The sequence below is a fragment of the Salmo trutta genome, chromosome 4 (genome assembly GCF_901001165.1).
Source record: "Salmo trutta chromosome 4, fSalTru1.1, whole genome shotgun sequence".
Lineage (NCBI taxonomy): Eukaryota > Metazoa > Chordata > Actinopteri > Salmoniformes > Salmonidae > Salmo > Salmo trutta.
Genome location: NC_042960.1, coordinates 52548166 through 52575672, shown reverse-complemented (window position 1 = coordinate 52575672; position 27507 = coordinate 52548166). Strand labels below are relative to the sequence as shown.

At 43.1% G+C, this 27507-nt stretch overlaps 2 protein-coding genes across 5 annotated transcripts in view; both read right to left on the bottom strand.

The window, feature by feature from the left end:
• LOC115192591 (ubiquitin-conjugating enzyme E2 R1) overlaps positions 1–1912 on the bottom strand; it is a 42022-nt gene extending 40110 nt beyond the window's left edge. For both annotated transcript variants that reach the window (XR_003877962.1, XM_029751269.1), the window contains exon 1: positions 1290–1912. Coding sequence is in view for 1 of the 2 variants with exons in the window: in XM_029751269.1 (XP_029607129.1) it covers positions 1290–1469 (180 nt within the window). In the remaining variant the exon portion in view is untranslated. The remainder of the gene's footprint in view (positions 1–1289) is intronic.
• A 745-nt stretch (positions 1913–2657) lies between these two features.
• LOC115192590 (AP-3 complex subunit delta-1) overlaps positions 2658–27507 on the bottom strand; it is a 42644-nt gene continuing 17794 nt past the window's right edge. Inside the window, exons 15-34 of one of the 3 annotated variants that reach the window (XM_029751267.1) lie at positions 27201–27435; positions 26947–27092; positions 15371–15524; positions 15106–15177; positions 12991–13066; positions 12563–12741; positions 12327–12400; positions 10528–10678; positions 10290–10424; positions 9805–9858; positions 8709–8804; positions 8303–8449; positions 7822–7869; positions 6833–6853; positions 6227–6416; positions 6002–6090; positions 5758–5843; positions 5456–5577; positions 5110–5189; positions 2658–4974 (exon numbers count right to left, since the gene is read on the bottom strand). In XM_029751267.1, coding sequence (XP_029607127.1) covers positions 4879–4974; positions 5110–5189; positions 5456–5577; positions 5758–5843; positions 6002–6090; positions 6227–6416; positions 6833–6853; positions 7822–7869; positions 8303–8449; positions 8709–8804; positions 9805–9858; positions 10290–10424; positions 10528–10678; positions 12327–12400; positions 12563–12741; positions 12991–13066; positions 15106–15177; positions 15371–15524; positions 26947–27092; positions 27201–27435 — 2251 coding nt within the window. In that variant the 3' untranslated portion in view covers positions 2658–4878. Of the gene's footprint in view, positions 4975–5109; positions 5190–5455; positions 5578–5757; positions 5844–6001; positions 6091–6226; positions 6417–6832; positions 6854–7821; positions 7870–8302; positions 8450–8708; positions 8805–9804; positions 9859–10289; positions 10425–10527; positions 10679–12326; positions 12401–12562; positions 12757–12990; positions 13067–15105; positions 15178–15370; positions 15525–26946; positions 27093–27200; positions 27436–27507 lie in introns of all 3 variants that reach the window. The other 2 variants (XM_029751266.1, XM_029751268.1) reach the window with 2 other exon arrangements.

Here is a 27507-nt window from a genome sequence, read left to right as displayed (position 1 = left end):
TGTCAAACACTGTATTCAAAGTGCCCTCTATTATATTGTAACTATACAATTAAAATAATCATTATATTGCCAACAGTTCACTCAAGTGTTTTGCTCTAAATCACAAGTCAAATCGCAATTGCAACGTTTGGTTAAAAACAAGGCCTAGATTGTTTGCCCATATGCAGTCCTACGTGGCAGTGTGGAAATGCTCTCAAATGAGTGTAGGAAATGCAGAAATTTATGAAAATGCAGAAAATTATTAAAATGGAGAAAGACCTATTTAAATCACTTAGAATGCATGTTGCCACCGTACGGTCATGCGCTACTCATAAAGCAAATTTAAAACTGTCCATTTTATTTTAAATACTGTGATATATTTTGGCCATGTCACCCAGCTCAACTTAGTCCATTTCAAACAGGATGGACAATGCTACCAGCTGCTATTGCTTAACTATGAAAACGATGGAACTGTTTGATGGCTTACAGAGATCGCCAGCTTTAGTTCTAAAAAACTGAAGTTAAGTTACCTCTGGTTAGTTCAGCCATTCCAACGGGGGAAATTAATGGGATAAATGCATAAAATAAGGTTTAAGGTTAACAAAGGCTTACGAGATCTTATACGTTTTATTCTATGAGGTAATATCAGTCAGTTAACCAGACCTTTATGAACTATGAAGACTTTACGTGCTTGTTTTGATTACATAAATGCTTCATAATTCAGGTATAAAAAAAAAACATGAATTTCCCCATAGGCCTTGACCAACAAGCCAGTTAGTGCCAACAAAAAGACACCATTACTATTGCACTATATAAGAAACTACAATAGAAATAGGTCCGATTTGGTCTTTATCATCATTATCAGCAGATGTATATCCATAACGTTTCTCTCTGCCCCATGGCAAAATGGGTTGGGGGGGGGGGCACTGGAGATAGGTGTCGGGGCCCCAAATGCGGTAGTCCGGCCCTGCTGAATACAGTGATATAAGTTGACAATGTCTGTTTTCTCCAAAGTTTTCCATGAAAACGTTAACATGTTTTGTGGATCGTCAGATGTTGCTCGAGCTGGTCATCTCATGTCGGCAAACTAGGCCAGGTTGGTTGTCAATAGTTAGCTACGTCACAAACAAAAGTGACAAAATATAACTATTCTCGCCATAATATTTACAGACGTTCTACTGTAGTTCAGGGGCAAGAGAACACTGACCAGGCACAATTTGTTCTGGTTAACCAAGGTTGGACAAAACAACTGCGATAACTATTTGAGTGATTTGATGGCCATCTTAAATATTCAGGAATTGCATACTCACCTTAAAATAACCTCCCTCATAGTGAGTATTTGGGGGTCCAAATATTGCAACTTCCCAGTTGTACAAGTCCGACTCGTCCACTAAAGTTATCCTGAACCCTTCAACTGGCTCATCTTGAAGACTTTTCATCTCTAACATTAGTGCTTTTTGGGAACTGGCTACATGATGTCCATGAGCCATAGTCCGCGACGATCTGTATAAACAAAAACCTATCTAGACCTTTTTAGAGAACAAAGGTAGGTATCTAATTCCACCACAACCAACCTCTGAGAAACCTTTTGATTGTTCACGTTTCCTCACATCTACAAAAATGTCGTGTTATTACGTTCGCGTTCGGTTCTCTTCCACTGTGATCGAACAAACCAACCCGTAAATCTCTCGCTGACAACCAACCAATCCACAAACCCAAAGCTAGCTTGCTACAGTAGTTCCTCTCGCCAATCTGTTGTTGATCCTCATTGACCGTAAGACAGAATTGCTCGAAGTAAATTGTAGTAGTCAAAGCAAACCAGAAAACAAACAAATTAACGGCTGTCTGAGTAGGGATCTCCCCTCCTCAATTACACAACAGTAGCCACTTCACCGTGTCGCCACTAAAGTCGCTCAAGCAGGTCCCACAAAGCTTGGTGCCCTGAGCAATAAAGTGCTCGCAAAGCTTTCTGGGAATTGAAGTTATTGAAAAGGCACAACACTCGCTCGGCATTAAGTTAATAGTTAAGCAAGGTTAAAATATTGTTTCGGTCTGCAATTGAATTCTTCAGAATCATGAAGCCCGAAACGTTAATATTTTAATCTTGTTAAAAAAATAAATTAAAAAAATGTTGGTAGTGTTTTTTTGTTGCACCTCCACTTCTTTCCATATGGGAATTGAAGTTAGACAGTACCTACACACAGCCTCCAAATCACTTAGGCTATATTGACATTTATAATTTAAAGGGACTTGCACACAAATAAAGAATATGCAGTTTCACACAGTGTACTGTATTAGTTATTGGGGAAGGCAGGTTTTTGGGAAAGGCCACTATAGTGCATGCTGAAGTGAGATGTTGGCCAACTAAATATCCTTGATAAGGTAGTATTTGCATAGGCTTTGATTATACAGTATGTTTGATACTCAGACATCGTACATAGTGATCAGATGTGAATAAAAAGCCTGAAATAATTATGTGTGAATTTATTGGTTCACCTTAACAGACTATAGCAGCTCAGTCTTTATTTCAATTTGGGTAGACTTCTCTGTTCTAAAAGGGAATGTTGATAGTATATGACTAATTTTGTCTTGCTCATGTAGTCCCCTCTTAAAACATATTACATCATATAGCTGGAGAATAGACAATGAAGGAGTTGGACCAGACCTTCAAACAAGGAGCGATGAGAATATATTTTAATGTCATAAGCCAAACTCAGCAAGATAATCACTACAATTGACCAGAAAAAAAGTATTAAGACAGTGGGTAGCTTCTCTGAACTGTATCACAAGACCTTTTCTTCTCTACTCCTCTCAGCGCCATGACACCAAATAGAACCTCCTTCCCCTGATGTTAAATAATTTAAAATATTCAAAGATATCATTTGAATTGTATGAACTTATAATAGATAAAAATACAACACCATCAAAAACTGTAGCATGATTAATTCAACTTTCACTTCATATAAAAAAAACTATTGAAGAAAAAGACAACCAAGAAATGACAAGGGAGTTTTGGATGTGTGTGAGTGTCCTTGGATAGGGAAATTCTATATTTTAAGTAAGTATACATTTCCTAATCATTCAAGATACACATTTTTATGAAATACTCTGCACAGAACTTTTTAATTAGTACAATGTATGATTACAGGCGCTTTTTTCATTGCCATTCTGTATCTTAAATCAAAGCACTTTTCCAGGAAGGATATGTTCTGTGGATAACATCCCTGAAAGTTCTTCACTTTGTATTCACACTAACATGGTGCAGAAGAAACTCATGGAATGACTCATCTACACTTGCAAGAAAGGAATGCGGGTTAGTTGGGATACAACCAAAACATGATGGGATCAGTTTAAAGTTGCTACTACATCGTGCTGGACCAGGCAGTGAGATGCGTTGAGTGTAACTAGACAGCAAGTCATGAGAAAGGAAGAAGCCATTTAAATGATGACCGTTCATGTTCATCATTGTGCCAATGCACATGTGGCGGCAGGGCAGTTCTGAGAGAAGAGAACACTGGAGTAAGATCGGTTTATGACTGTATATCAGTGACATGTAGGATGTATTGTATAGTGTGAGAGTTAGTGACACAGACACAAGAGGTTTGGATGATATGAAAGACAAATGTCTTGACTGACGACTTGTTTGCTTTCTCAAGAAAGGAATAGTAAACAAGAAGCCACATTGGTTAATACTGATTCAAAATAAAATCTATCAACTAAGTACCATTGATCTCCCAGAATGAAATGACGACTAGAATAGCCTTCCATCCCCATAGGTGATCTCAAACTAAGCCTATCAACACATAGGATAACTAACAGTTAAGTATGGAGAGCCTGCTATTATAGCAAAGCCACGTGAGAGGCGCTAGCGGCAATATGTGATAGCTGGCCTTCATTTTCCGCAAGTTCTATATTACTTTGTCACTCATTTCAGATACTGTAGACATGCCTGAGGCAAGAGAGAGCGGCAGATGAGCAGTACAATATCCTTCCACGATTACAGCATAATCAAAGCGATAAATCATACAATTGTAAAAAGACACCATTCTACCCATGTCTATAATAAGAGACAGAGCAAGGAAACCGGACGATGTTCACTTTTGGAAAAGGTTGCAGAAACATACTTTTTTTCTCCTTTTTTCGGGGAGTTCCAGCGTGTCTAAGTTCTGACCTGGTCAAAGTGTAACCGCCTGCATTCTCTTTTTCTAATACACTCTTAGTGTAACTTTCCAGCTCAGGCATTTCAAATTCTTACAGGGATTGATATGTTACTGCGACACGGGTCAAACTGAAGCTTAACATAGTTGAAGCATGGAGCAGTGACACCAGAGGGGAGGTCAGTCTCCTTCAGACATGAGGTCAGCTCAGAGCAGTTTAAAGTTGACATAGCATTTCCAACTTGGGCCAGTCAGAAGAAGTCACACATTCTATGGGACTATGGAGGAGAGTAGTAGTAACACGCTGTTGTTTAATGCAACAGGGGGAAAGGCGGAGACAGACATCAGAAAACAAAAACAGCAACAAACAAATACAAATCAAGACAGTAAAAACACAATTCAACCAACAAAAAAAAGTCCAGTTGTCAGATTACATTACATGACCGTCACAGACTGTAATGACGATGAGAGAGAGAGAGAGTGGAGGGGGGAGCAGGGAAAAACAGTTTGAAACTAAAAGCGCACAGAGGGGGTTTGTATAGAGCAAATCAGTGAAACAGTGAAGGAGAAAGAGCAGTTCTGAGTGCAAGAGGGGCATCAAGGAAATGTGTGATTCTGAGGACTAATTAATAAGGTGAACCTGGGAGTGCCAGCCGCAGTGTCTGTAACATGATTACATGTGTTTCAGTGAGGGAGGGGCTGAGCAGGGGGTAGGGGGGCACCAAGGAACTGTCAGACACAATCAGCACTGAGAGAAGGTCAGCTTGATCTCATCCAGCACATTCCTAAGCAGCCCCGGCTCGTCACATTTAGCGTCGATAGACACGGTCTGATCAGCCTGCGACGGACAGGGACAGACAGAGAAGGCCAACGTTACAAGGATGTCTGAGGAGAAGATCTCATTTGAGTTAAATGGAGACCAATATTTAGATGTCTGGTCCCCTGACTGATGAGGAGGAAGGGAGCTACTTACAGTTTTGACCAGCAGACACACGTGGTGACCCTGGATTGACCTGCTGTACATGGAGGCACAGGAATCAATCCTCTCCACCACTGGTTGAGACGGGAACACAACCGTAAGCTCATTAAACAACTCAAAATCTAAAAAGGTCTTTATTTACCACATCATCATCTAAATGTTCATTCAAAGAGGGAGATTTCTGCAAGACGACACAATGAACTACAAATCACCTCAATAAATGTCCACTCTCAACCTAATACCTCCCAATGCCCTACCCTCTCCTCCTGTATTCCCCAGTCCCTATCATATCCCACACCTTCTCCCCCTGCCTCCCCTTCCCCCGTCCCAGTGTACCCACCAGAGAAGTGGTGGTGGAAGCAGATCCTAGCCACTAGATGGTGGAAAGGCTGGTTGACTCCCTCCAGCTTCAGAGAGCTTCCCTTGAGGTCCCCTGACTCCAACAGCTTAGCATACGCGTCACTGTAAACAACAACAATCACATTCACTACGCATCACATTCTAGCTCACAAGCAGTTTAATCTTAAGTTCAGATCAGGGCACAACACACTAAGCCAATAGCTCCAAATCTACAGTTAGGAAACGTTCATTATTATTAAAACAGCAGAATGAGGTTCTTTGGGGACAGCTAGCTGCACTGACCTGTAGCAGGGAGTGGTGATCAGGTATGAGGTGCAGGTAAAGTGCAGTTTAAAGTCTAGTTTCTCATGAGTGGAGGAATCCTCAGTCTGTGGGAGAACATTATAACAGCAGAAGGTTAACAATACACTTTTACAAGTGAGGGAAAAGGTCAGTAGAACCTTGAGCAGTGAAATAGACTGTACCCAGAGTCAAAGAGGGATAGTGGGGGAATGTGAGGGCTTTGTGGAGAGCAAGACTAACTCACCTTGACTATGAAGGTGAGGGTTCCCTTCAGTTTCTGGGGCATCACAATGCTCTGCACTGAGAAGATGAACCGTGCCTCGTTAGAGATCCCTGAGGAACAAGAGAGAAAAAATGGATTAGTTTGAATGTAAACTGGGAATTTGAATATTTGGATGGGAATTTAGCTCTTCTTTCAACAACAGTCTCCATAGCTTTTTCCTCCTCCCAGTCTCTCCTGCTTCCTCACCGGGGGGCAGTTGGAAGGGCACAGTGAGGCTGTCGTGTGGGCCGGCTCCCTCAGGCCGCTGCAGCTTGGAGTTAAGAGAGTCCATCACATTGAACTCCATGGACTTGATGAAACTGTCACACTTATTTTCAAAGATGACAGAGACCACCACCTGGCTACCGTCATGCAGGTTCCCCTGGATGTCACACACCTAAAGAGGGAAAGAGAGAGGGATGAAGCGGAGGTCAACCCACTCCGTAGCCAGCAGTGGTCACACAAGGAGCCCAGCAAATTGACTTGCATGCAAACCAGCAAATCGATTCAACCATTCCAATCCCAACATGAATCCCATGTGATTTTTATGAAGCAACCTGGAAACAGCACTGATAGGACAGTAGGACAGTAGAATCGTAACATCACACACTCAAGAGGATGCCCCTGGCTTATGGTGTTGTGAATAACAGGGTTACATTTTCCAATATACACATGTCTCTGCATAACAGCTTGGTTATCACAGGGTGATTAAGCCAGGGGGCACAGTCTGAGAAAAAGCACAACCACACAGAACATCTAGAAGATTCTCCTGTAAAACCCATAGCCTGCAGTTCACAGAACTTCAGCCAATACCTCATCAGCATCCTGCTTCATCTTGAAAGAGAGAAAAAGAGGGAGCATAAGGAGGGGTCCACTTACAGTATATACAGTGCATTCGGAAAGTATTCAGACCCCTTGACTTTTCCCACGTTTTTTACGTTACAACCTTATTCTAAAATGGATAAAAAAATGTATTTTCCCTCATCAATCTACACACTTCAATCTTGTTCTCCCATCTCCACAGAGGAACTCTGGAGCTCTGTCAGAGTGACCATCGGGTTCTTGGTCACCTCCCTGACCAAAGCCCTTCTTCACTGATTGCTCAGTTTTGCCGGGCGGCCAGCTCTAGGAAGAGTCTTCGTGGTTCCAAACTTCTTCCATTTAAGAATGATGGAGGCCACTGTGTTCTTGGGGATCTTCAATGCTGCAGACATTTTTTGGTAACCTTCCCCAGATCTGTGCCTCGACACAATCCTTTCTCTGAGCTCTACGGCCAATTCCTTCGACCTCATGGCTTGGTTTTTGCTCTGACATGCACTGTCAACTGTGGGACCTTTTCATAGACAGGTGTGTGCCTTTCCAAATCATGTCCAATCAATTGAATTTACCACAGGTGGACTCCAATCAAGTTGTAGAAACAACTCAAGGATGATCAATGGAAACAGGATGCACCTGAGCTCAATTTTCGACTCTCATAGCAAAGGGACTGAATACTTATGTAAATAAGGTATTTCTGTTTTTAATTTTAAGAAAATGTGCAAATATTTCTAAAAACCTGTTTTTGCTTTGTCATTATGGGGTATTGTGTTTAGATAGATTTTTTAAATCCATTTTAGAATACGGCTGTAATGTAACAAAATGTGGAAAAAGGGAAGGGGTCTGAATACTTTCTGAATACACTGTATTATATATCAATGGTACGACTCCTCCCAGTTCCAATTTGAGTGGCTATTCACATAGAAGATACACAACAATAGTATACGTCTCCAGTGGACCCAAGCGTCTCGCTCCATCCCACTCACCATCTTGATGTAGGAGTTCTCAGCCAGCAGGGCGTAATTGGACATGGGCTGTAAAGAGAGAAGAGCCTGGTCATTTCTCACTCAATATGCAAACAAGGGAACCAGACCCAGGTCTGGATTATGTATATATCGGGAGTGTATACACACTGCATACTTGACATACTTGTGTCAAATCAATGGGTGAAGGTAGGGAAGTTTTATATGGACAGTATTGCGGGGGCACAACTAACCTGTACCCCCGCCCACCGACTCGGTACCCCCTGTATATAGTCTCGTTATTGTGTTACTTTTTACTTTAGTTTATTTGATAAATATTTTAACTCTTCTTGAACTGCACTGTTGGTTAAGGGCTTGTAAGTAAGCATTTCATGGTAAGGTCTACACTTGTTGTATTTGGCACATGTGACAAATAAAGTTGAATTTGATTTGATTTATGACTTGAACGTCCAGTGGACAGACTAAAAGGTGATTGTTTACTGACCGGCAGAGGCTCCTCGTCCTCCACCGTGCCGTTCTGCACAGACTCATCTCTGGCTCCATCGCTATGGTGATGATGATGGTGCTTCTTCTTCTTTTTCTTGTCCTTCTCCTCCTTTTTCTGCTTCTTCTTCTTGTGCTTCGAGGATTTCTGAGAGGGAAACAAGCAGGGGATGGTGTTAAGGGCAGTCTATTCAGAAAGAGGGAGGGAGAGTTTCTGTGCTCAGACAAGATCTGTCAAAATACAGTATCCTGTATAGTCTTTCATGTAGAATCTTTAGTAATGAATGATGCTGTCGCTTGTATGTGTATGTTTTGTAAGGTTTATAAAATAAAATAAAATGTATCCTTAGTAACAGCTGAGATTTGTCTCGTGATTATGACATCATCAGTAAAGTGGAGTAACTCACAGTCTCTTCAGGCTCAGAGTCTGCGACCACGGCAACCACACCAGACTTAGCCTCAGGAGTGGAGGCAGGGGGAGCGTCCGTTACTGCTGCGGCCTCCTGTCACCACACACAGAGCCCTCAAAGTTAGTATGGACACATTTAAAAGGATTATTGACATACGCTGTCATTTATTGATCATATACCAGTACAGGTGGTAATAGTTTGGGTTAGTCGTAATTTGTTTGTTGTTTTGAAGTTGTCAAATCCTGACATTGTTCCAATGGACCCATTGTCAATAGTATCCCTTCACATCTGTACTTAAATGGAACAATAATCGACTCAAAAAACAGAAATACAGAAACATGTTCTGACAGGATGTGTGAACTGTGAAGTCACATTTGGGTGACTGCTAGACGTAGCTTATTTCCTGAGGGCAGACAGTTGGTGTGGTGTAAACACAAAATCAACATGCAGAGCCCCTTGAACAAGGTATATCTAATGATCAGATTCTGCTTGAAACAGTCCCATACAGTAGTTCAGAACAGAGGACAGAGAGTGTGGGGTCACAGAGCTAAACTTTATGAACTAGTCTGGCTTTAAACTGAATACTGTACTGTTGTCATTAGTCTTCCACCTGGTCTAACACACGCACAGTCACACACACAGTCACACACACTCAGTATGTAGTCAAAAACACTGTCTATATGTAGTCATACTACACACGAAGAGCTGTGCTGTTGTTGCATTGGTTTAATAGGAACAACAAGAACCGTCAGCATGATTCCAGACACTGAGGCCCCTGAACTTGACAACAACAACTGTGACACCACCACTGACGAGAAACAGACACACCGAGCAAAACCAAAACAGAGAGAAGCAACATTAAAAACACGACAGGCCCAGAATGAGTAGGGTTACGTGACCTCAGAAAGAGAGGCAGTAATGCAAGGGTGAAAGAGAAAAGTGGATGGAAGGAAGGAAAGAACCACGCATGGCGAAGAGGATCAGAACAGAGCAGAAGATGGATGAAGAGGTACTGTTAGAACACAAATAAATGACAACAAGGACAAGGAGTGACTAAGAGAGAGAGAGAGGGAGAGAGAAAGGGGAACTCAACCTGAGGGTCGGAGGGCACTGGAGCATTTGAGAGCCAGAAATCCAGATCCGAAGCCTACAACAGTGAGGGAGGGAGAGGGAGCAAGAGCACGGGGGATAGAGGTTAACATTTTAGCACTACCTCTTCATGAAAATGGATACAGAGATTACACTGTTATTTTCATGAATAAATCAAGTATTTCAAGATAGCGACTAGACATACTGCAATCTTAGAACAAATACTGATTGATACTTGATTTAATCTTTATTGCTGATAGGATGGTGAGGGGCCTTGAAAGAAGCAATGACAATGATTGATAAATGAAAATGACCAAAGAAATGTGTTTGCTTGACAGATTATCTTATATACATCTAATTCAATCAAATTCTTAGATTAGTTAAAAATTATTTAGTGTCAGTCTTAATTCTTCAATACCCTACACAGAATGACATTGTGCAAATCTTGTCCCTGTAAAAAAGGTAGTCCATCCCTTTGTGATGTCATACCTCCGGTGTGGAGGCAGGAGGCTGGGCTGCCACATCGTTGGTCACTTCTGAGTGGACAGGCTCCTCTGACCCAGCCTCCATAAGATCCTCCCCTTCCTCTTGTTTGCGTTTCTTCTTCTTCTTCTCTTTACCCTTCTACAATGACAACAAAAACACTCCTTAAGACAATAAGGTCACAAAAAACAGAGATGTCAAAAATATGAAAAATATTCCAAGGACATAAAGAATAGGGCCTCACCTTCCTCTCCTTGTCCTTCTTCTCCTTTCCGCTCTTCTTCTTGGGCTCTGAAGCGACCTCCAACCCCTCCCCATCCTCTACGGGGCTCTTGAGGACCTCATCGGGACGGTGTGTCCTGACTGGCAGCTTCTTCTCGCTGTCTGCCAGGGGCCTGAGAGGAGACACATAAAACCACAGCCCTGGGTGTACATGGTGATTCTGGTCAAACTACAGCCATCGGCTGTTTCTCAATAGTCTTAACTAGCCTCCTTTCCTCCATGACCACTGATCTGGGAGGAAAAGACAGGTTATAAGCAGCATGGTGAAAAGCTATCCAGTCGATTCACTTACTCAATTCCAGTGAAAGAAAGGAGATTAGGAAAGGAAGCTAGTTGAGACAAGCCCATCCACTCCACTCAGGTGCATGACATTTCAAACGCAAACTTACTCAGCACAAACCTTCAAAAACATTCCTCAGGCAGAGCTGGGAGGTCAGGAGGGAGACCACCATTAACACGTTTATCCAATATCAGAACTGGATTGATGCCTCTGTTGGTGACTACAGTAACTGAGTATGTTTACATGCACAGTAATAATTTGATATTAAACTGATTATGGCAGCAGGCAGATTATGCAATAGTCACGTAAACACTACTCTGCTTATCTTAAATCGGCGAACAGTCAAAATCAAAGTAAGTATATGCCGATTAAAACACCTGGTTTTCTGAGCAATCTTTCAAATTATTAGGACATGTAAACACCTTAAATCGGCATTCTAGCAGTGTATTTGATCTGCATGTGCTAGCAGCAGCCGAGCGAGCCTCCCTCTTTAGCGAGAGTGAAGTGAGTTCGGGACAACTGAATGTATGTGTCTTAGAAGTAGTTTACACATTCAAACTTTATATGTCCTCAGAATGGTCACTGGGGTAGAATGTTTATTTTGATAGGGGATGTTCTGCATTGATCAGAGTGACATCAAGTAGATGGATTTCAGATGTGTCCATGTAAACGGGATTGTGACATTTTTGTTCTTGCAAAGCATGTAAACGTTTTAATTGAAATATTATATTAATCTGACTATCCACAATAATCACATTGTTACCATACTCAGTAACTAACGATTAACATTATGTTGAAGAGGATCCATGGATTGGGTGAGGATTTGATTTGGGGATTTGACTGAGAATATCAGCAGTTCCACTGAGAAATCCATAAACTCTCATCTTATCACATCAATCTGTTCATGTCAGTGAGAAGTGAGAGCGCTTTTCTTCAGCTCCAGTCACAAAGTGGGCACATTAACAGAGTTTTGTATGGAGGGAATGCTGATATTCTGAAGTGAGCTTGTAGAAGGTTTCAAATGGAGGAGGGGTGAGCAGGAGGAGAGTGTGTTGTTGAAAACAAGGATCAAACTTCAAACTGTAAAAGTCACATCATGCCCAAACACAGACAGAGAGAGAGACAGATCAGTCAGTCGAGAGTCCAGGCCCAGACGGAGCTTTTCCTGGGGCTGGGAAGGTACTCACCTGTGAGATGCCACCAGCAAACTGCACAGTCAAGAGGACAGATGTGTGTGTGCGTGCATAAGAGAGACAGAGGGAAAGAACCACAGAGCAGAGCACAGCACAGTGAGAGGGAGTGTGTGAGTATGAAGAGGACCAGGCCAGCACCAGCCTCTCATCAGTGGAGCCAGGAAGAGATTATACACCCCCACAGAGTAGATAATAACACAGTCAGGTTATATATCCTACACTTTCATACTAATCCATTAGTGGACATCTGTAATACAGAGAGAGGTCAGTGACGATGAGTGAACTCACTTGTCCAGGTCGATGTTCAAAGCTTTGTGGGGGTCGTTGGGATCTTTGTCATCGTCATCACTGGGCAAGGCATTCTGAGACAGGAAGAGAATGGAGTTAGTGACAGAGCAAAACAACATCCTTGCATATGCGATTATTATCAAAGGTATGCCACATTTCTATTATCTGCAATACTCTGAACCACCTATGAAAGTGCCTGGCCTCTACCCCTGGCCTCTCTGCCTGGCCTACTGTACCTCTGGCATCTCTTCAGTGACGATGTCCACCATGTGTGCGGGGGTGATGTCCTCCTCGCTCTCTGGGCCCGAGTCCCCCCTCCTCTGCCGGCCCTTCTCCCTCCTCTTCTTCTTGTCCTTCTTCTTCCTGTCTGCCTTGTTTTTCTCCCGACGCTCCTCTTCCAGCTTAACATACTGGTCTGACATTGGCATCCCTAAACCCAACAGGAAGGAGAAAGGAAGAGAAAGAAAGAGGAAGTGGGGTCAAGTTATTACACAGAAAGAAAAAGGCGAGACAGAAAGAGGTACAGAAGAGGGTTTTAGTTATGACAGAGGCGAAGAGAGAAAGAGGGATACGGTTAGGTTTGGAGTCCTGTGTGCAGATCCACTGACTGATACAGTGTACATCAAAATCAATTGGTTATTAAGTAGTGGCCAGAGAAACTGACCTGGGACTTTGAGAGGCACACTGAGGTCAATCTGCACCACTGGAATGTGCTCCACACCAACAGCCTCCTGGTGTACCTGCGCACACAATAACATAGGGATGTGAATGGGCTTCTAGTCGATTTAATTATTTTGATTCTAAGACATTGGGGGATGGGGGTGCTAACTCGTTAACCATAAGGTTGCAAGATTGAATCCCTGAGCTGACAAGGTAAAAATCTGTCGTTCTGCCCCTGAACAAGGCAGTTAACCCACCATTCCTAGGCCGTCATTGAAAATAAGAATGTGTTCTTAACTGACTTGCCTAGTTAAATAAAGGTCTAAAAAAATAAAATAATAATAATTTAAAAAAATTAAAAAAAAATTTTTTTTTTTTAAATCGGCCAAATCGGCGTCCAAAAATAACGATTTCCGATTGTTATGAAAACTTGAAATCGTCCCTAATTAACCGGCCATTCCGATTAATCGGTTGACCTCTAATACACACACACACACACAGTACTAGTCAAAAGTTGACACACCTACTCATTCAAGGGTTTTTCTTTATTTGACTTTTTCTAAATAGTGAAGACAAAACTATGAAATAACATGTATGGAATCATGTAGTAACCCCCCCCAAAAAAGTTACACTTTCAAAATATATTTTTCAAAGTAGCCACCCTTTGCCTTGATGACAGCTTTGCACACTCTTGGCATTCTCTCAACCAGCTTCACCTGGAATGCATTTCCAACAGTCTGGAAGGAGTATATGCTGAGCACTTGTTCGATGCTTTTCCTTCACTCTGCGGTCCAACTCATCCCAAACCATCTCTATTGGGTTGAGGTCGGGTGATTGTGGAGGCCAGGTCATCCGATGGAGCACTTCATCACTCTCCTTCTTGGTCAAATAGCCCTTACACAGCCTGGAGGTGTGTTTTGGGTCATTGTCCTGTTGAAAAACAAATGATAGTAGGACTAAGTGCAAACCAGATGGGATGGCGTATCACTGTAGAATGCTGCTGGTAGCCATGCTGGTTAAGTGTGCCTTGAATTCTAAATAAATCACTGACAGTGTCACCAGCAAAGCACCATCACACCTCATCCTCCATGCTTAACGGTGGGAACCACAAATGCGGAGATCATCCGTTCACCTACTCCGCGTCTCACAAAGACACGGCAGTTGGAACCAAAAATCTCAAATTTGGACTCATCAGACCAAAAGGACAGATTTCCACCGGTCTAATGTCCATTGCTCCTGTTTCTTGGCCCAAGCAAGTCTCTTTCTTATGGGTGTCTTTTAGTAGTGATTTATTTGCAGCAATTCGACCATGAAGGCCTGATTCATGCAATCTCCTCTGAACAGTTGAGGTTGAGATGTTTATTACTTAAACTGTGTTAAGCATTTATTTGGGCTGCAATTTCTGAGGCTGGTACCTCTAATGAACTTATCCTCTGCAGCAGAGGTAACTCTGGGTCTTCCATTCCTGTTGTGGTCCTCATGAGAGCCAGTTTCATCATAGCGCTTGATGGTTTCTGCGACTGCACTTGAAGAAACGTTCAAAGTTCTTGAAATGTTCCGGATTGACTGACCTTCATGTCTTAAAGTAATGATAGACTGTCATTTCTCTTTACTTATTTGAGCTGTTATTGCCATAATATGGACTTGGTCTTTTACCAAATAGGGCCATCTTCTGTATATCATCCCTACCATGTCACAACACAACTGATTGGCTCAAACGCAATAAGAAGGAAAGAAATCCCACAAATTAACTTTTAACAAGGCACACCTGTTAATTGAAATGCATTCCAGGTGACTACCTCATGGAGCAGGTTGTGAGAATGCCAAGCGTGTGCAAAGCTGTCATCAAGGCAAAGGGTGGCTACTTTGAAGAATCACAAAAACACTTTTTTGTTAAGTACATGATTCCATGTGTTATTTAATAGTTTCGATGTCTTCACTATTACTGTACAATGTAGAAAATAGCATAAATAAAAACCCTTGAATGAGTAGGTGTGTCCAAACGTTTGACTGGTACTGTATATTTAAGTGGTTTGAAATGCGTAATGAATTACATTTCTGTAAGAGTCAGGTTAACACATAAGACGAGCAGCCGATTGGGTGATGATGCAGTGCGTACCTTCTGAGAGGACGGGGAGGCCTTGATGTAGAAGGGGTTGTTGGCCTGCTCTGCCTTCCTTACTTCTCTCCTCTGTTGGGAGGGAGAAACAGTATCAAGTCAGTCATATGAAAATGCTGTGGTGTTTACCGGTGTACCTCTTCAGTGTCTGACTGTTTTAGTATCACCAAAGATTTAACAACAGATCAACTGTTGAAAGAATTAAGGAGCTTGTATCTCAATGCATTCACAGCACGGATTATTGGCTTGTAAATTCTCATCTTACCTTAGCCAGTTCCTTCTCGTCCACTTCAGTGTAGCGTGGCTTGGTGTGTCTGGACTCCTCCTTGGCAAACACAGCCTTGCCCTTGGTCTTCCTACCCTCATCCTCAGACTCGCTCCCAGACGGAGGCTCGTTGATCCACACATCCAGGTCCAGACTGGGGACAAAACCAAGACAATAAATTCTCTGTCCGCATTTATAAAATTGTACCGAATCATCCAGTTTTTTTTTTATACGGTATGACTTTGCTCGCATAAAAATTGTGAATGGAAATGTATTTACAAACAGCATATACAACAAAGCTACTTTGTATTATCTAAAATTGTCCAACGGGCTGCATAAAGTACACTGAACAAAAATGTAAAAACACAACATGCAACAATTTCAAAGATTTTACTGAGTTACAGTTCATACTGTGCATTCGGAAAGTAATCAGACCCCTTGAGTTTTTCCACATTGTTACATCATTCTACACACAATACCCCATAAGGTATATCATTTTTTTTTTTTTTTTTTTATCTAAACAGAAATACCTTATTTACATAAGAACAGTTGAAGTCAGAAGTTTACATACACTTATGTTGGAGTCATTAAACCCCGTTTTTCAACCACTCCACAAATTCCTTGTTAACAAACTATAGTTTTGGCAAGTCGGTTAGGACATCTTTGTGCATGACACAAGACATTTTTCCAACAATTGTTTACAGACAGATTATTTCACTTATAATTCACTGTATCACAATTCCAGTGGTTCAGAAGTTTACATACAGTCATGGCCAAAAGTTTTGAGAATGACACAAATATACATTTTTCACAAAGTCTGCTGCCTCAGTTTGTATGATGGCAATTTGCATATACTCCAGAATGTTATGAAGAGTGATCAGATGAATTGCAATTAATTGCAAAGTCCCTCTTTGCCATGCAAATGAACTGAATCCCCCCCAAAACATTTCCACTGCATTTCAGCCCTGCCTCAAAAGGACCAGCTGACATCATGTCACTGATTCTCTCGTTAAAACAGGTGTGAGTGTTGACAAGGACAAGGCTGGAGATCACTCTGTCATGCTGATTGAGTTTGAATAACAGACTGGAAGCTTCAAAAGGAGGGTGGTGCTTCGAATCATTGTTCTTCATCTGTCAACAATGGTTACCTGCAAGGAAACACGTGCCGTCATCATTGCTTTGCACAAAAAGGGCTTCACAGGCAAGGATATTGCTTCCAGTAAGATTGCACATAAATCAACCACTTATCAGATCATCAAGAACTTCAAGGAGAGCGGTTCAATTGTTGTGAAAAATGATTCGGGGCGCCCAAGAAAGTCCAGCAAGCACCAGGACCGTCTCCTAAAGTTGATTCAGCTGCGGGATCGGGGCACCACCAGTACAGAGCTTGCTCAGGAATGGCAGCAGGCAGATGTGAGTGCATCTGCACGCACAGTGAGGCGAAGACTTTTGGAAGATGGCTTGGTGTCAAGAAGGGCAGCAAAGAAGCCACTTCTCTCCAGGAAAAACATCAGGGATAGACTGATATTCTGCAAAAGGTACAGGGATTGGACTGCTGAGGACTGGGGTAAAGTAATTTTCTCTGATGAATCCTCTTTCCGATTGTTTGGGGCATCCGGAAAAAAGCTTGCCTGGAGAAGACAAGGTGAGCGCTACCATCAGTCCTGTGTCATGCCAACAGTAAAGCATCCTGAGACCGTTCATGTGTGGGGTTGCTTCTCAGCCAAGGGAGTGGGCTCACTCACAATTTTGCCTAAGAATACAGCCATGAATAAAGAATGGTACCAACACATCCTCCGAGAGCAACTTCTCCCAACCATCCAGGAACAGTTTGGTGACGAACAATGCCTTTTCCAGCATGATGGAGCACCTTGCCATAAGGCAAAAGTGATAACTAAGTGGCTCGGGAAACAAAACATCAATATTTTGGGTCCATGGCCAGGAAACTCCCCAGACCTTAATCCCATTGAGAACATGTGGTCAATCCTCAAGAGGCGGGTGGACAAACAAAAACCCACAAATTCTGACAAACTCCAAGCATTTATTATACAAGAATGGGCTGCCATCAGTCAGGATGTGGCCCAGAAGTTAATTGACAGCATGCCAGGGCGGATTGCAGAGGTCTTGAAAAAGAAGTGTCAACACTGCAAATATTGACTCTTTGCATCAACTTCATGTAATTGTCAATAAAAGCCTTTGACACTTGTGAAATGCTTGTAATTATACTTCAGTATTCTATAGTAACATCTGACAAAAATATCTAAAGACACTGAAGCAGCAAACTTTGTGGAAATTAATATTTGTGTCATTCTCAAAACTTTTGGCAATGACTGTACACTAAGTTGACTGACTTTAAACAGCTTGGAAAATTCTAGAAAATAACGTCATGGCTTTAGAAGCTTCTGATAGGCTAATTGACATCATTTGAGTCAATTGGAGGTGTACCTGTGGATGTATTTCAAGACCTACCTTCACACTCAGTGCCTCCTTGCTTGACATCATGGGAAAATTAAAATCAGCCAAGACCTCAGAAAATAAATTGTAGACCTCCACAAATCTGGTTCATCCTTGGGAGCAATTTCCAAATGCCTGAAGGTACCACATTCATCTGTACAAACAATAGTACGCAAGTATAAACACAATGGGACCACGCAGCCGTCATACCGCTCAGGAAGGAGACAGGTTCTGTCTCCTAGAGATGAACGTACTTTGGTGCGAAAAGTGCAAATCAATCCCAGAACAACAGCAAAAGGACCTTGTGAAGATGCAAAAGTATCTATATCCACAGTAAAACGAGTCCTATATCGACATAACCTGAAAGGCCACTCAGCAAGGAAGAAGCCACTGCTCCAAAACCGCCATAAAATAGCCAGACTATGGTTTGCAACTGCACATGGGGACAAAGATCGTACTTTTTGGAGAAATGTCCTCTGGTCTGATGAAACAAAAATATAACTGTTTGGACATAATGACCATCGTTATGTTTGGAGGAAAAAGGGGGAAGCTTGCAAGCCGAAGAACACCATCCCAACCGTGAAGCACGGGGGTGGCAGCATCATGTTATGGGGGTGCTTTGCTGCAGGAGGGACTAGTGTACTTCACAAAATAGATGGCATCATGAGGAACAAAAATTATGTGGATATATTGAAGCAACATCTCAAGACATCAGTCAGGAAGTTCAAGCTTGCTCGCAAATGGGTCTTCCAAATGGACAATGACCCTAAGCATATTTCCAAAGTTGTGGCAAAATGGCTTGAGGACAACAAAGTCAAGGTATTGGAGTGGCCATTACAAAGCCCCGACTTCAATCCTATAGAAAATTTGTTGGCAGAACTGAAAAGGTGTGTGCGAGCAAGGAGGCCTACAAACCTGACTCAGTCACACCAGCTCTGTCAGGAGGAACAGGCCAAAATTCACCCAACTTATTGTGGGAAGCTTGTGGAAGGCTACCCGAAACATTTGACCCAAGTTAAACAATTTAAAGGCAATGCTACCAAATAGTAATTGTATGTAAGTGTATGTAAACTTCTGACCCACTGGCAATGTGATGAAAGAAATTGTGGATTAAATGTCAGGAATTGTTAAAGAGTTTAAATGTATTTAGCGAAGGTGTATGTAGACCCTTTGCTACGAGACTCAAAATTGAGCTCCGGTGTATCCTGTTTCAAATGATAATCCTTGAGATGTTTCTACAACTTGATTGGAGTCCACCTGTGGTAAATTCAATTGATTGGATATAGTTTGGAAAGGCACACACCTGTCTATATAAAAGGTCCCACATTTGACAGTGCATGTAAGAGCAAAAACCATGACATGAGGTTGAAGGCACAGATCTGGGGAAGGTTACCAAAAATGTCTGCAGCCTTGAAGGTCCCCAAGAACACAGTGGCCTCCATCAATCTTAAATGGAAGAAATTTGGAACCACCAAGACTCTTCCTAGAGCTGGCAGCCCGGCCAAACTGAGGGGGAGAAGGGCTATGGTCAGGGAGGTGACCAAGAACCTGATGGTCACTCTGACAGAGTTCCTCTGTGGTGATGGGAGAACCTTCCAGAAGGACAACCATCTGTGCAGCATTCCACCAATCAGGCCTTTATGGTAGAGTGGTCAGTAAAAGGCACATGACATCCCGCTTGGAGATTGCCAAAAGGCGCCAAAAGGACTCTCAGATCATGAGAAACAAGATTCTCTGGTCTTATGAAACCAAGATTGAACTTTTTGGCCTGAATGCCAAGTGTCACGTCTGGAGGAAACCTGGCACCATCCCTACGGTGAAGTATGGTGGTGGCAACTAGGGTTGCAAAGGGTCAGAAACTTTCTGGAAATTTTCCATGGGTAGTTAAGCCCGGGAATTTTGCTTACTACACTGTCTGAGCCAAGGACTACATGCTTTCTGGTAAGTTTTGATTACAATACTGGGTGGGGTGAATATATTTTATATGACATACATGATTTTTTTTTGTTAACTAGTAAATAGTAGCCTACAACAAAGTGTGTTTAAATCATTTCTAACTTGTTAACAATTTCTGCTAGTTAGTTTTTGCTACCATGTGGGTTTCAGCTTGCTTGAGCCTGCTAACTGAGGAGTGTTAATTCACCTGTTTCCATACATGTTTCATTTTAAAACATTTATCTTACAAAGGAGTTGTTTAATCTAACTGCTTAACTATTTATCTGTACATGGAATTGTGGATTGTTTCTTTTTTACTCTTTTTTTCTACTCTTTACAGGAAAATGCCACAGGCACTATCTGATGTGTGGAGACATTTCACTGCAGCTAATGGAGAAGGAAAAGCTGTGTGCATTTGCAAATACTGTGCCAAATCATATGTAACAAATGCAACAAAGATGCAGAATCATCTGGCCAAGTGCATAAAGTTCCCTCAGCACTCACAAAAAGCAACCTCTGACAAAAGTCCCTCTGCTTCTATTCGAGGTGAAAATTATGAATCAGAAACCTTATTGATTGCAACAGCTTATGGTCTTGCTGGAATCATTTTTTTTGACTCTATGGGGGAACGAAGTCAGAAATTCTGATAATGTCTTGCTCGAGCTGTGTATGCAACTGGTTCACCTCTGATGCTCACAGGCAATATGTATTGGAAGACATTTCTGTATGTTTCTTCACAAGCATACACCCCTCCAACCAGACATGCTTTATCTACTAATTTGCTGTATGCAGAGTTCAACAGAGTTCAAGTGAAGGTCAAGCAAATTATAGAGAAAACCGACTGTATTGCAATCATCTCTGATGGGTGGTCGAATGTTTGTGGGCAAGGAATAATTAAATACATAATCTCCACCAGTATTCTACAAGAGCACAGACACAAGGGAAAACAGACACACCGGTCTCTACATTGCAGATGAGCTGAAGGCAGTCATCAATGACCTTGGACCACAAAAGGTATTTGGACTGGTGACAGACAATGCTGCGAACATGAAGGCTGCTTGGTCTCAAATGGAGGAGTCCTACCCTCACATCATACCCATTGGCTTTGCTGCTCATGCATTGAATCTGCTCCTCAAGGACATCATGGCACTGAAAACAATGGATACACTCTACAAGAGAGCCAAGGAAATGGTTAGGTATGTGAAGGGTCATCAAGTTATTGCAGCGATCTACCTCACTAAGCAAAATGAGAAGAATAAGAGCACCACATTGAAGCTGCCCAGCAACACCCTTTGGGGTGGTGTTGTCATCATGTTTGACAGTCTCCTGGAGGGGAAGGAGTCTCGCCAAGAAATGGCCATATTAGTCTGCCAATATGGACAGCCCCATCAAGAGGATCCTCCTGGATGATGCATTTTGGGAGAGGGTGGTAAGCAGCCTGAAACCTATAGCAGATGCCATTGCACGGATTGAGGGAGACAATGCCATCCTGTCTGATGTTCAGACTCTACTTGCAGATATAAGAGAAGACATCTGTACTGCCCTGCCCACTTCACTGTTGCTCCAAGCAAAGGAAACTGCAGTTCTGAAACGCATCAAAAAGCGTGAAGACTTCTGCCTGAAGACCATACACGCCGCAGTAAACATGTTAGACCCCAAGTATGCTGGCAAGAGCATCCTCTCTGGTGCAGAGATCAACAAGGGCTATGGTGTCATCACTACTGTGTCTCACCACCTTGGCCTGGATGAGGGCATGGTTCTTGGCAGTCTGGCAAAGTACACTTCCAAGCAAGGGCTTTGGGATGGAGATACAATATGGCAGTCGTGCCAACATATATCTCATCAGCCACCTGGTGGAAGGGAGTTTGTGGATCTGAAGCTCTTTCCCCTGTTGCTTCCATCATCCTCCAAATCCCACCAACATCAGCCACCTCAGAGCGCAACTGGTCCTTGTTTGGGAACACACACACCAAAGCACGCAACAGGCTTGAAAAAAAAGTGGCCATCCGGGCAAATTTGAGTCTTTATGAGCCTGACAACGAGCCATCCTCAACAAGGTTGGAAGGTGAAGATGAGGCTTCAGAGTCTGATGTTCAAGAGGTGTACATTGAGGACGTCCAGGAAGACATGGAAGCCTGAGAGGAAGACAACCAAAGCTTTAGTTTCTAGACTATCATTTTACAGATGTATGTTGAAAATGTTTGTGGGAGATGCTATGGATCATTTAGTATTCCCTTTCTGTTGTTGTACAGTGAAATCATCCCATGTGAAGAGTCAACTCACTTAAAGTTAAATTCGTAACTAAATTGTTTTTTAATATTTCTATTGGAAGGATTTAATCATTTGCAATTATGTCTACTTATGATAAGGTAAAAGGTTTATGTTTCTGTCTCCATAAGATATGGTAAATATATCCAATGCAAAAAACATCTACATTTAAATGGTATTAATATTAATTTGCATATATTTCCGTTAATTCACATATATTCCCGTTAATTCCCACGGAAAGTTTCCACCTCTGAATACTCCCCAAAATGTGCAACCCTAGTGGAAGCATCATGCTGTGGGATGTTTTTCAGCGGCAGGGACTGGGAAACTAGTCAGGATCGAGGGAAAGATGAACGGAGCAAAGTAGAGAGAGATCCTTGATTTAAACCTGCTCCAGAGTGCACAGGACCTCAGACTGGGGCGAAGGTTCACCTTCCAACAGGACAACGACCCTAAGCACACAGCCCTATCCCATCTGGACTAAAATAATGTCTATCTAAGAATGCTGTTCATTGACTACAGCTCAGCATTCAACACCATAGTACCCTCCAAGCTCATCATCAAGCTGGAGGCCCTGGGTCTCAACCCCTCCCTGTGCAAATGTGTCCTGGACTTTGACGGGCCGCCCCCAGGTGGTGAAGGTAGGAAACATCTCCACTTCACTGATCCTCAACACTGGGGCCCCACAAGGGTGCGTGCTCAGCCCCCTCCTGTACTCCCTGTTCACCCACGACAGCGTGGCCATGCACGCCTCCAACTCACTCATCAACTTTGCAGACGACACAACAGTAGTGGGCTTGACTACCAACAACGACGAGACAGCATATAGGGAGGAGGTGAGGACTCTTGGAGTGTGTTGTCAGGAAAATAACCTCTCACTCAACGTCAACAAAACAAAGGAAATGATCGTGGACTTCAGGAAACAGCAGAGGGAGCACCCCCTATCCACATCGAAGGGACAGCAGTGGAGAAAGTGGAAAGTTGTAAGTTCCTCTGCGTACACATCACAGACAAACTGAAATGGTCCACCCACACAGACAGTGTGGTGAAGGCACAACAGCGCCTATTCAACCTCAGGAGGCTGAAGAAATTTGGCTTGTCACCCAAAGCTAACTTTTACAGATGCACAATTGAGAGCATCCTGTCAGGCTGTATCACAGCCTGGTACGGCAATTGCACCGCCCTCAACCGCAAGGCTCTCCAGAGGGTGGTGCGATCTGAACAACGCATCACCGGGGGCAAACTACCTGCCCTCCATGACACCTATAGCAACCGATGTCACAGGAAGGCCAAAAAGATCAAGGACAACAACCGCCTGAGCCACTGCCTGTTCACACTGCTACCATCCAGAATGCAAGGTCAGTACAGGTTCATCAAAGCTGGGACCGAGAGACTGAAAAACAGCATCGGAGGGCCTGCTGTCCGGACCTCTGGCAGTCTCTATGGGGGTACCACAGGGTTCAATTCTTGGTCCAACTCTTTTCTCTGTATACATCAATGATGTCGCTCTTGCTGCTGGTGAATCTCTGATCCACCTCTACACAGACGACACCATTCTGTATACTTCTGGCCCTTCTTTGGACACTGTGTTAACAACCCTCCAGACGAGCTTCAATGCCATTCAACTCTCCTTCCGTGGTCTCCAACTGCTCCTAAACACAAGTAAAACTAAATGCATGCTCTTCAACCGATCGCTGCCTGCACCTGCCCGCCTGTCCAGCATCACTTCTCTGGACGGTTCTAACTTAGAATTTGTGGACAACTACAAATACCTAGGTGTCTGGTTAGACTGTAAACTCTCCTTCCAGACTCACATCAATCATCTCCAATCCAAAGTTAAATCTAGAATTGGCTTCCTATTTCGCAACAAAGCATCCTTCACTCATGCTGCCAAACATACCCTCGTAAAACTGACCATCCTACCAATCCTCAACTTCGGCGATGTCATTTACAAAATAGCCTCCAATACCCTACTCAACAAGCTGGATGCAGTCTATCACAGTGCCATCCGTTTTGTCACCAAAGCCCCATATACTACCCACCACTGCGACCTGTACGCTCTTGTTGGCTGGCCTTCGCTTCATAATCGTCGCCAAACACATTGGCTCCAGGTCATCTACAAGACCCTGCTAGGTAAAGTCCCCCCTTATCTCCGCTCACTGGTCACCATAGCAGCACCCACCTGTAGCACGCGCTCCAGCAGGTATATCTCTCTGGTCACCCCTAAAGCCAACTCTTCCTTTGGTCGTCTCTCCTTCCAGTTCTCTGCTGCCAATGACTGGAACGAACTACAAAAATCTCTGAAACGGGAAACACTTATTTCCCTCACTAGCTTTAAGCACCAGCTATCAGAGCAGCTCCCAGATCACTGCACCTGTACATAGCCCATATATAATTTAGCCCAAACTACTACCTCTTCCCCTACTGTATTTATTTGTTTTATTTATTTTGCTCCTTTGCTTAATATTATTTATATTTGAACTTTCTTCAAACTACAAATCTACCATTCCAGTGTTTTACTTACTATACTTTATTTACTTTGCCACCATGGCCTTTTTTTTGCCTTTACCTCCCTCATCTCACATCATTTGCTCACATTGTATATATTCTTATTTTTTTCTACTGCATCATTGATTGTATGTTGTTTTACTCCATGTGTAACTCTGTGTTTTTGTATGTTGTCGAACTGCTTTGCTTTATCTTGGCCAGGTCGCAATTGTAAATGAGAACTTGTTCTCAACTTGCCTACCTGGTTAAATAAAGGTGAAATAAAAAATAAATAAATAAAATCTCAAGGCCATCAGACTGCTAAACAGCAATTACTAACTCAGAGACGCTGCTGCCTACATTGAGACCCAATCACTGGCCACTTTAATAATTGGATCACTTGTCACTTCAAACAATGCCACTTTAAATAATGTTTACATATGTTACATTACTCATATCACATGTATTTTATACTATCTATTGCACCTTGCCTATGCCACTCGGCCATTGCTCATCCATATACTTATATGTACATATTCTCATTCACCCCTTTAGATTTGTGTGTATTAGGTAGTTGTTGGGGAATTGTTAGATATTACTGCACTGTCGGAACTAGAAGCACAAGCATTTCGCTACACTCGCATTAACATCGGCTAACAATGTGTATGTGACCAATAAAATTCGATTTGAAGACTATGCAGGAGTGGCTTCAGGACAAGACTCAATGTCCTTGAGTGGCACAGCCAGAGCCCAGACTTGAACCCGATCGAACATCTCTGGAGAGACCTGAAAATAGCTATGTAGTGACGCTCCCAATCCAACCTGACAGAGCTTGAGAGGATCTGCAGAGAAGAATGAGAGAAACTCCCCAAATACAGGTGTGCAAAGCTTGTAGTTTTATACCCAAGAAAACTCAAGAGTATAATCGCTGCCAAAGATGCTTCAACAAAGTACTGAGTAAAGTGTCTGAATACTTATTTAAACGTGATATCACAGTTTCTTGTTTTGAATACATTTGCAAAAATTTCTGAAAACCTGTTTTTGCTTTGTCCTTATGGGGTATTGTGTGTACATTGATGAGGGGAAAAAATATTTCATCCATTTTAGAATAAGCCTGTAACGTAACAAAAGGGGGCAAAAGATGACGGGTCTGAATACTTTCCAAATGTACTATATAAAGGAAGTCAGTCAATTGAAATACATTCATTAGGCCCTAATCTATGGATACCTTAAAAAAAGGTAAGGGTGTGGATCAGAAAACCAGTCAGTATCTTGTGTGACTACCATTTGCCTCATGCAGTGCGACACATATCCTTCGCATAGAGTTGATCAGACTGTTGATTGTGGCCTACTGGAATGTTGTCCCACTCATCTTCAATGGCTGTGCGAAGTTGCTGGATATTGGTGGGAACATGAACACGCTGTCGTACAAGTTGATCCAGAGCATCCCAAACATGCTCAATAGGTGACATGTCTGGTGAGTATGGAAGAACTGGGACATTTGCATCTTTCAGGAATTGTGTACAGATATTTGCGACATGGGGCCGTGCATTATCATGCTGAAAATGAGGTGATGGCGGTGGATGAATGGCACGACAATGGGCCTCAGGATCTAGTCACGGTATCTCTGTGCATAGAAATAGCCATCGACACAATGCAATTGTGTTTGTTGTCTGTAGCTTATGGCTGCCCATACCATAACACCACCACCACCATGGGGAACTCTGTTCACAGCGTTGACATCAGCAAACCGCTCACCCACATGATGCCATACACGCTGTCTGTCATCTGCCCGGGTACAGTTAAAACCGTGATAAATCAGTTGAGGCGCACACTTCTCCAGCATACCAGTGGCCATCGAAGGTGAGCATTTGCCCACTGAAGTCGGCTATGATGCCAAACCGCAGTCAGGTCAGGACCCTGGTGAGGACGACAAGCACGAAGATGAGCTTCACTGAGACGGTTTGTTCAGAAATTCTTCGGTTGTTCAAACACTCAGTTTTATCAGCTGTCCAATTAAATAAAAATTATTTTAAAAGTCCGGGGGGGCTGGTCTCAGATGATCCCGCAGGTGAAGAAGCCGGATGTGAAGGTCCTGGGCTGGCGTGGTCACACGTAGTATGCGGTTGTGAGGCCGGTTGGATGTACTGCCTGTATTCTCTAAAACGACGTTGGAGGCGGCTTATGGTAGAGAGATGAACATTAAATTATCTGGCAACAGCTCTGGTGGACATTCCTGCAGTAAGCATTCCAATTGCATGCTCCCTCAAAACTTGAGACATCTGTGGCATTGTGTGACAAAACTGTTGCATTGTGTGACAAAACTGTTGCGTTTAGATTTTTGTTCAGTGTAGTACTATAAAATATATTTCTGATGTTGTGTATTACTATAAGCTTAATTGTGAGTAGGGGAGAGCAGCAGGCAGACTGACCCTTCAGGAACAGGCACTTTCTTCTGTGCCTTGGGGGCCACAGGGTTGAGCTCTCCAGCAAACAGAGCTGTCACCTCCTCAGCTACCTCCACGTCCTTCTGTTGCAGCTTCTGGATGTACTTCACCAGCTGCAGGATGCAGGAAGCCTGGGGAGGGTAGAGGGGAGCACAGAGAGAGAAGTATACTGGAAAAGGTATTCTCCTTTCAAATGGCCAATAGCCCCGAGGTTGACCGATGTTAGCCGTGTGACTCACCCTCTCCTGCACCTCCAGATTGTCACTCTGGACAAACACAGGCAGCCTGTCAATGAGAAGCTGGCTGGTCTCCTGGGCCACCTTGCTGTCCACTGGCGCCCCCTCCTGGCCACGCAGCACCGTAGAAAACAGCTTGGCAGCGTTCTGCACGTACACGGCCTGGATGTGGCCTGGCAGGGTGGCCACCTTGGGCCGCAGCATGGCCTCCAGAGTCGCCATGGGGTCCTCCAGGTGTCTGGGGGGAGATAGGAGGATGGCACAGGATGAGGGATAAGCCAATGATACAGGGCTGAACTGGCCTGATTTT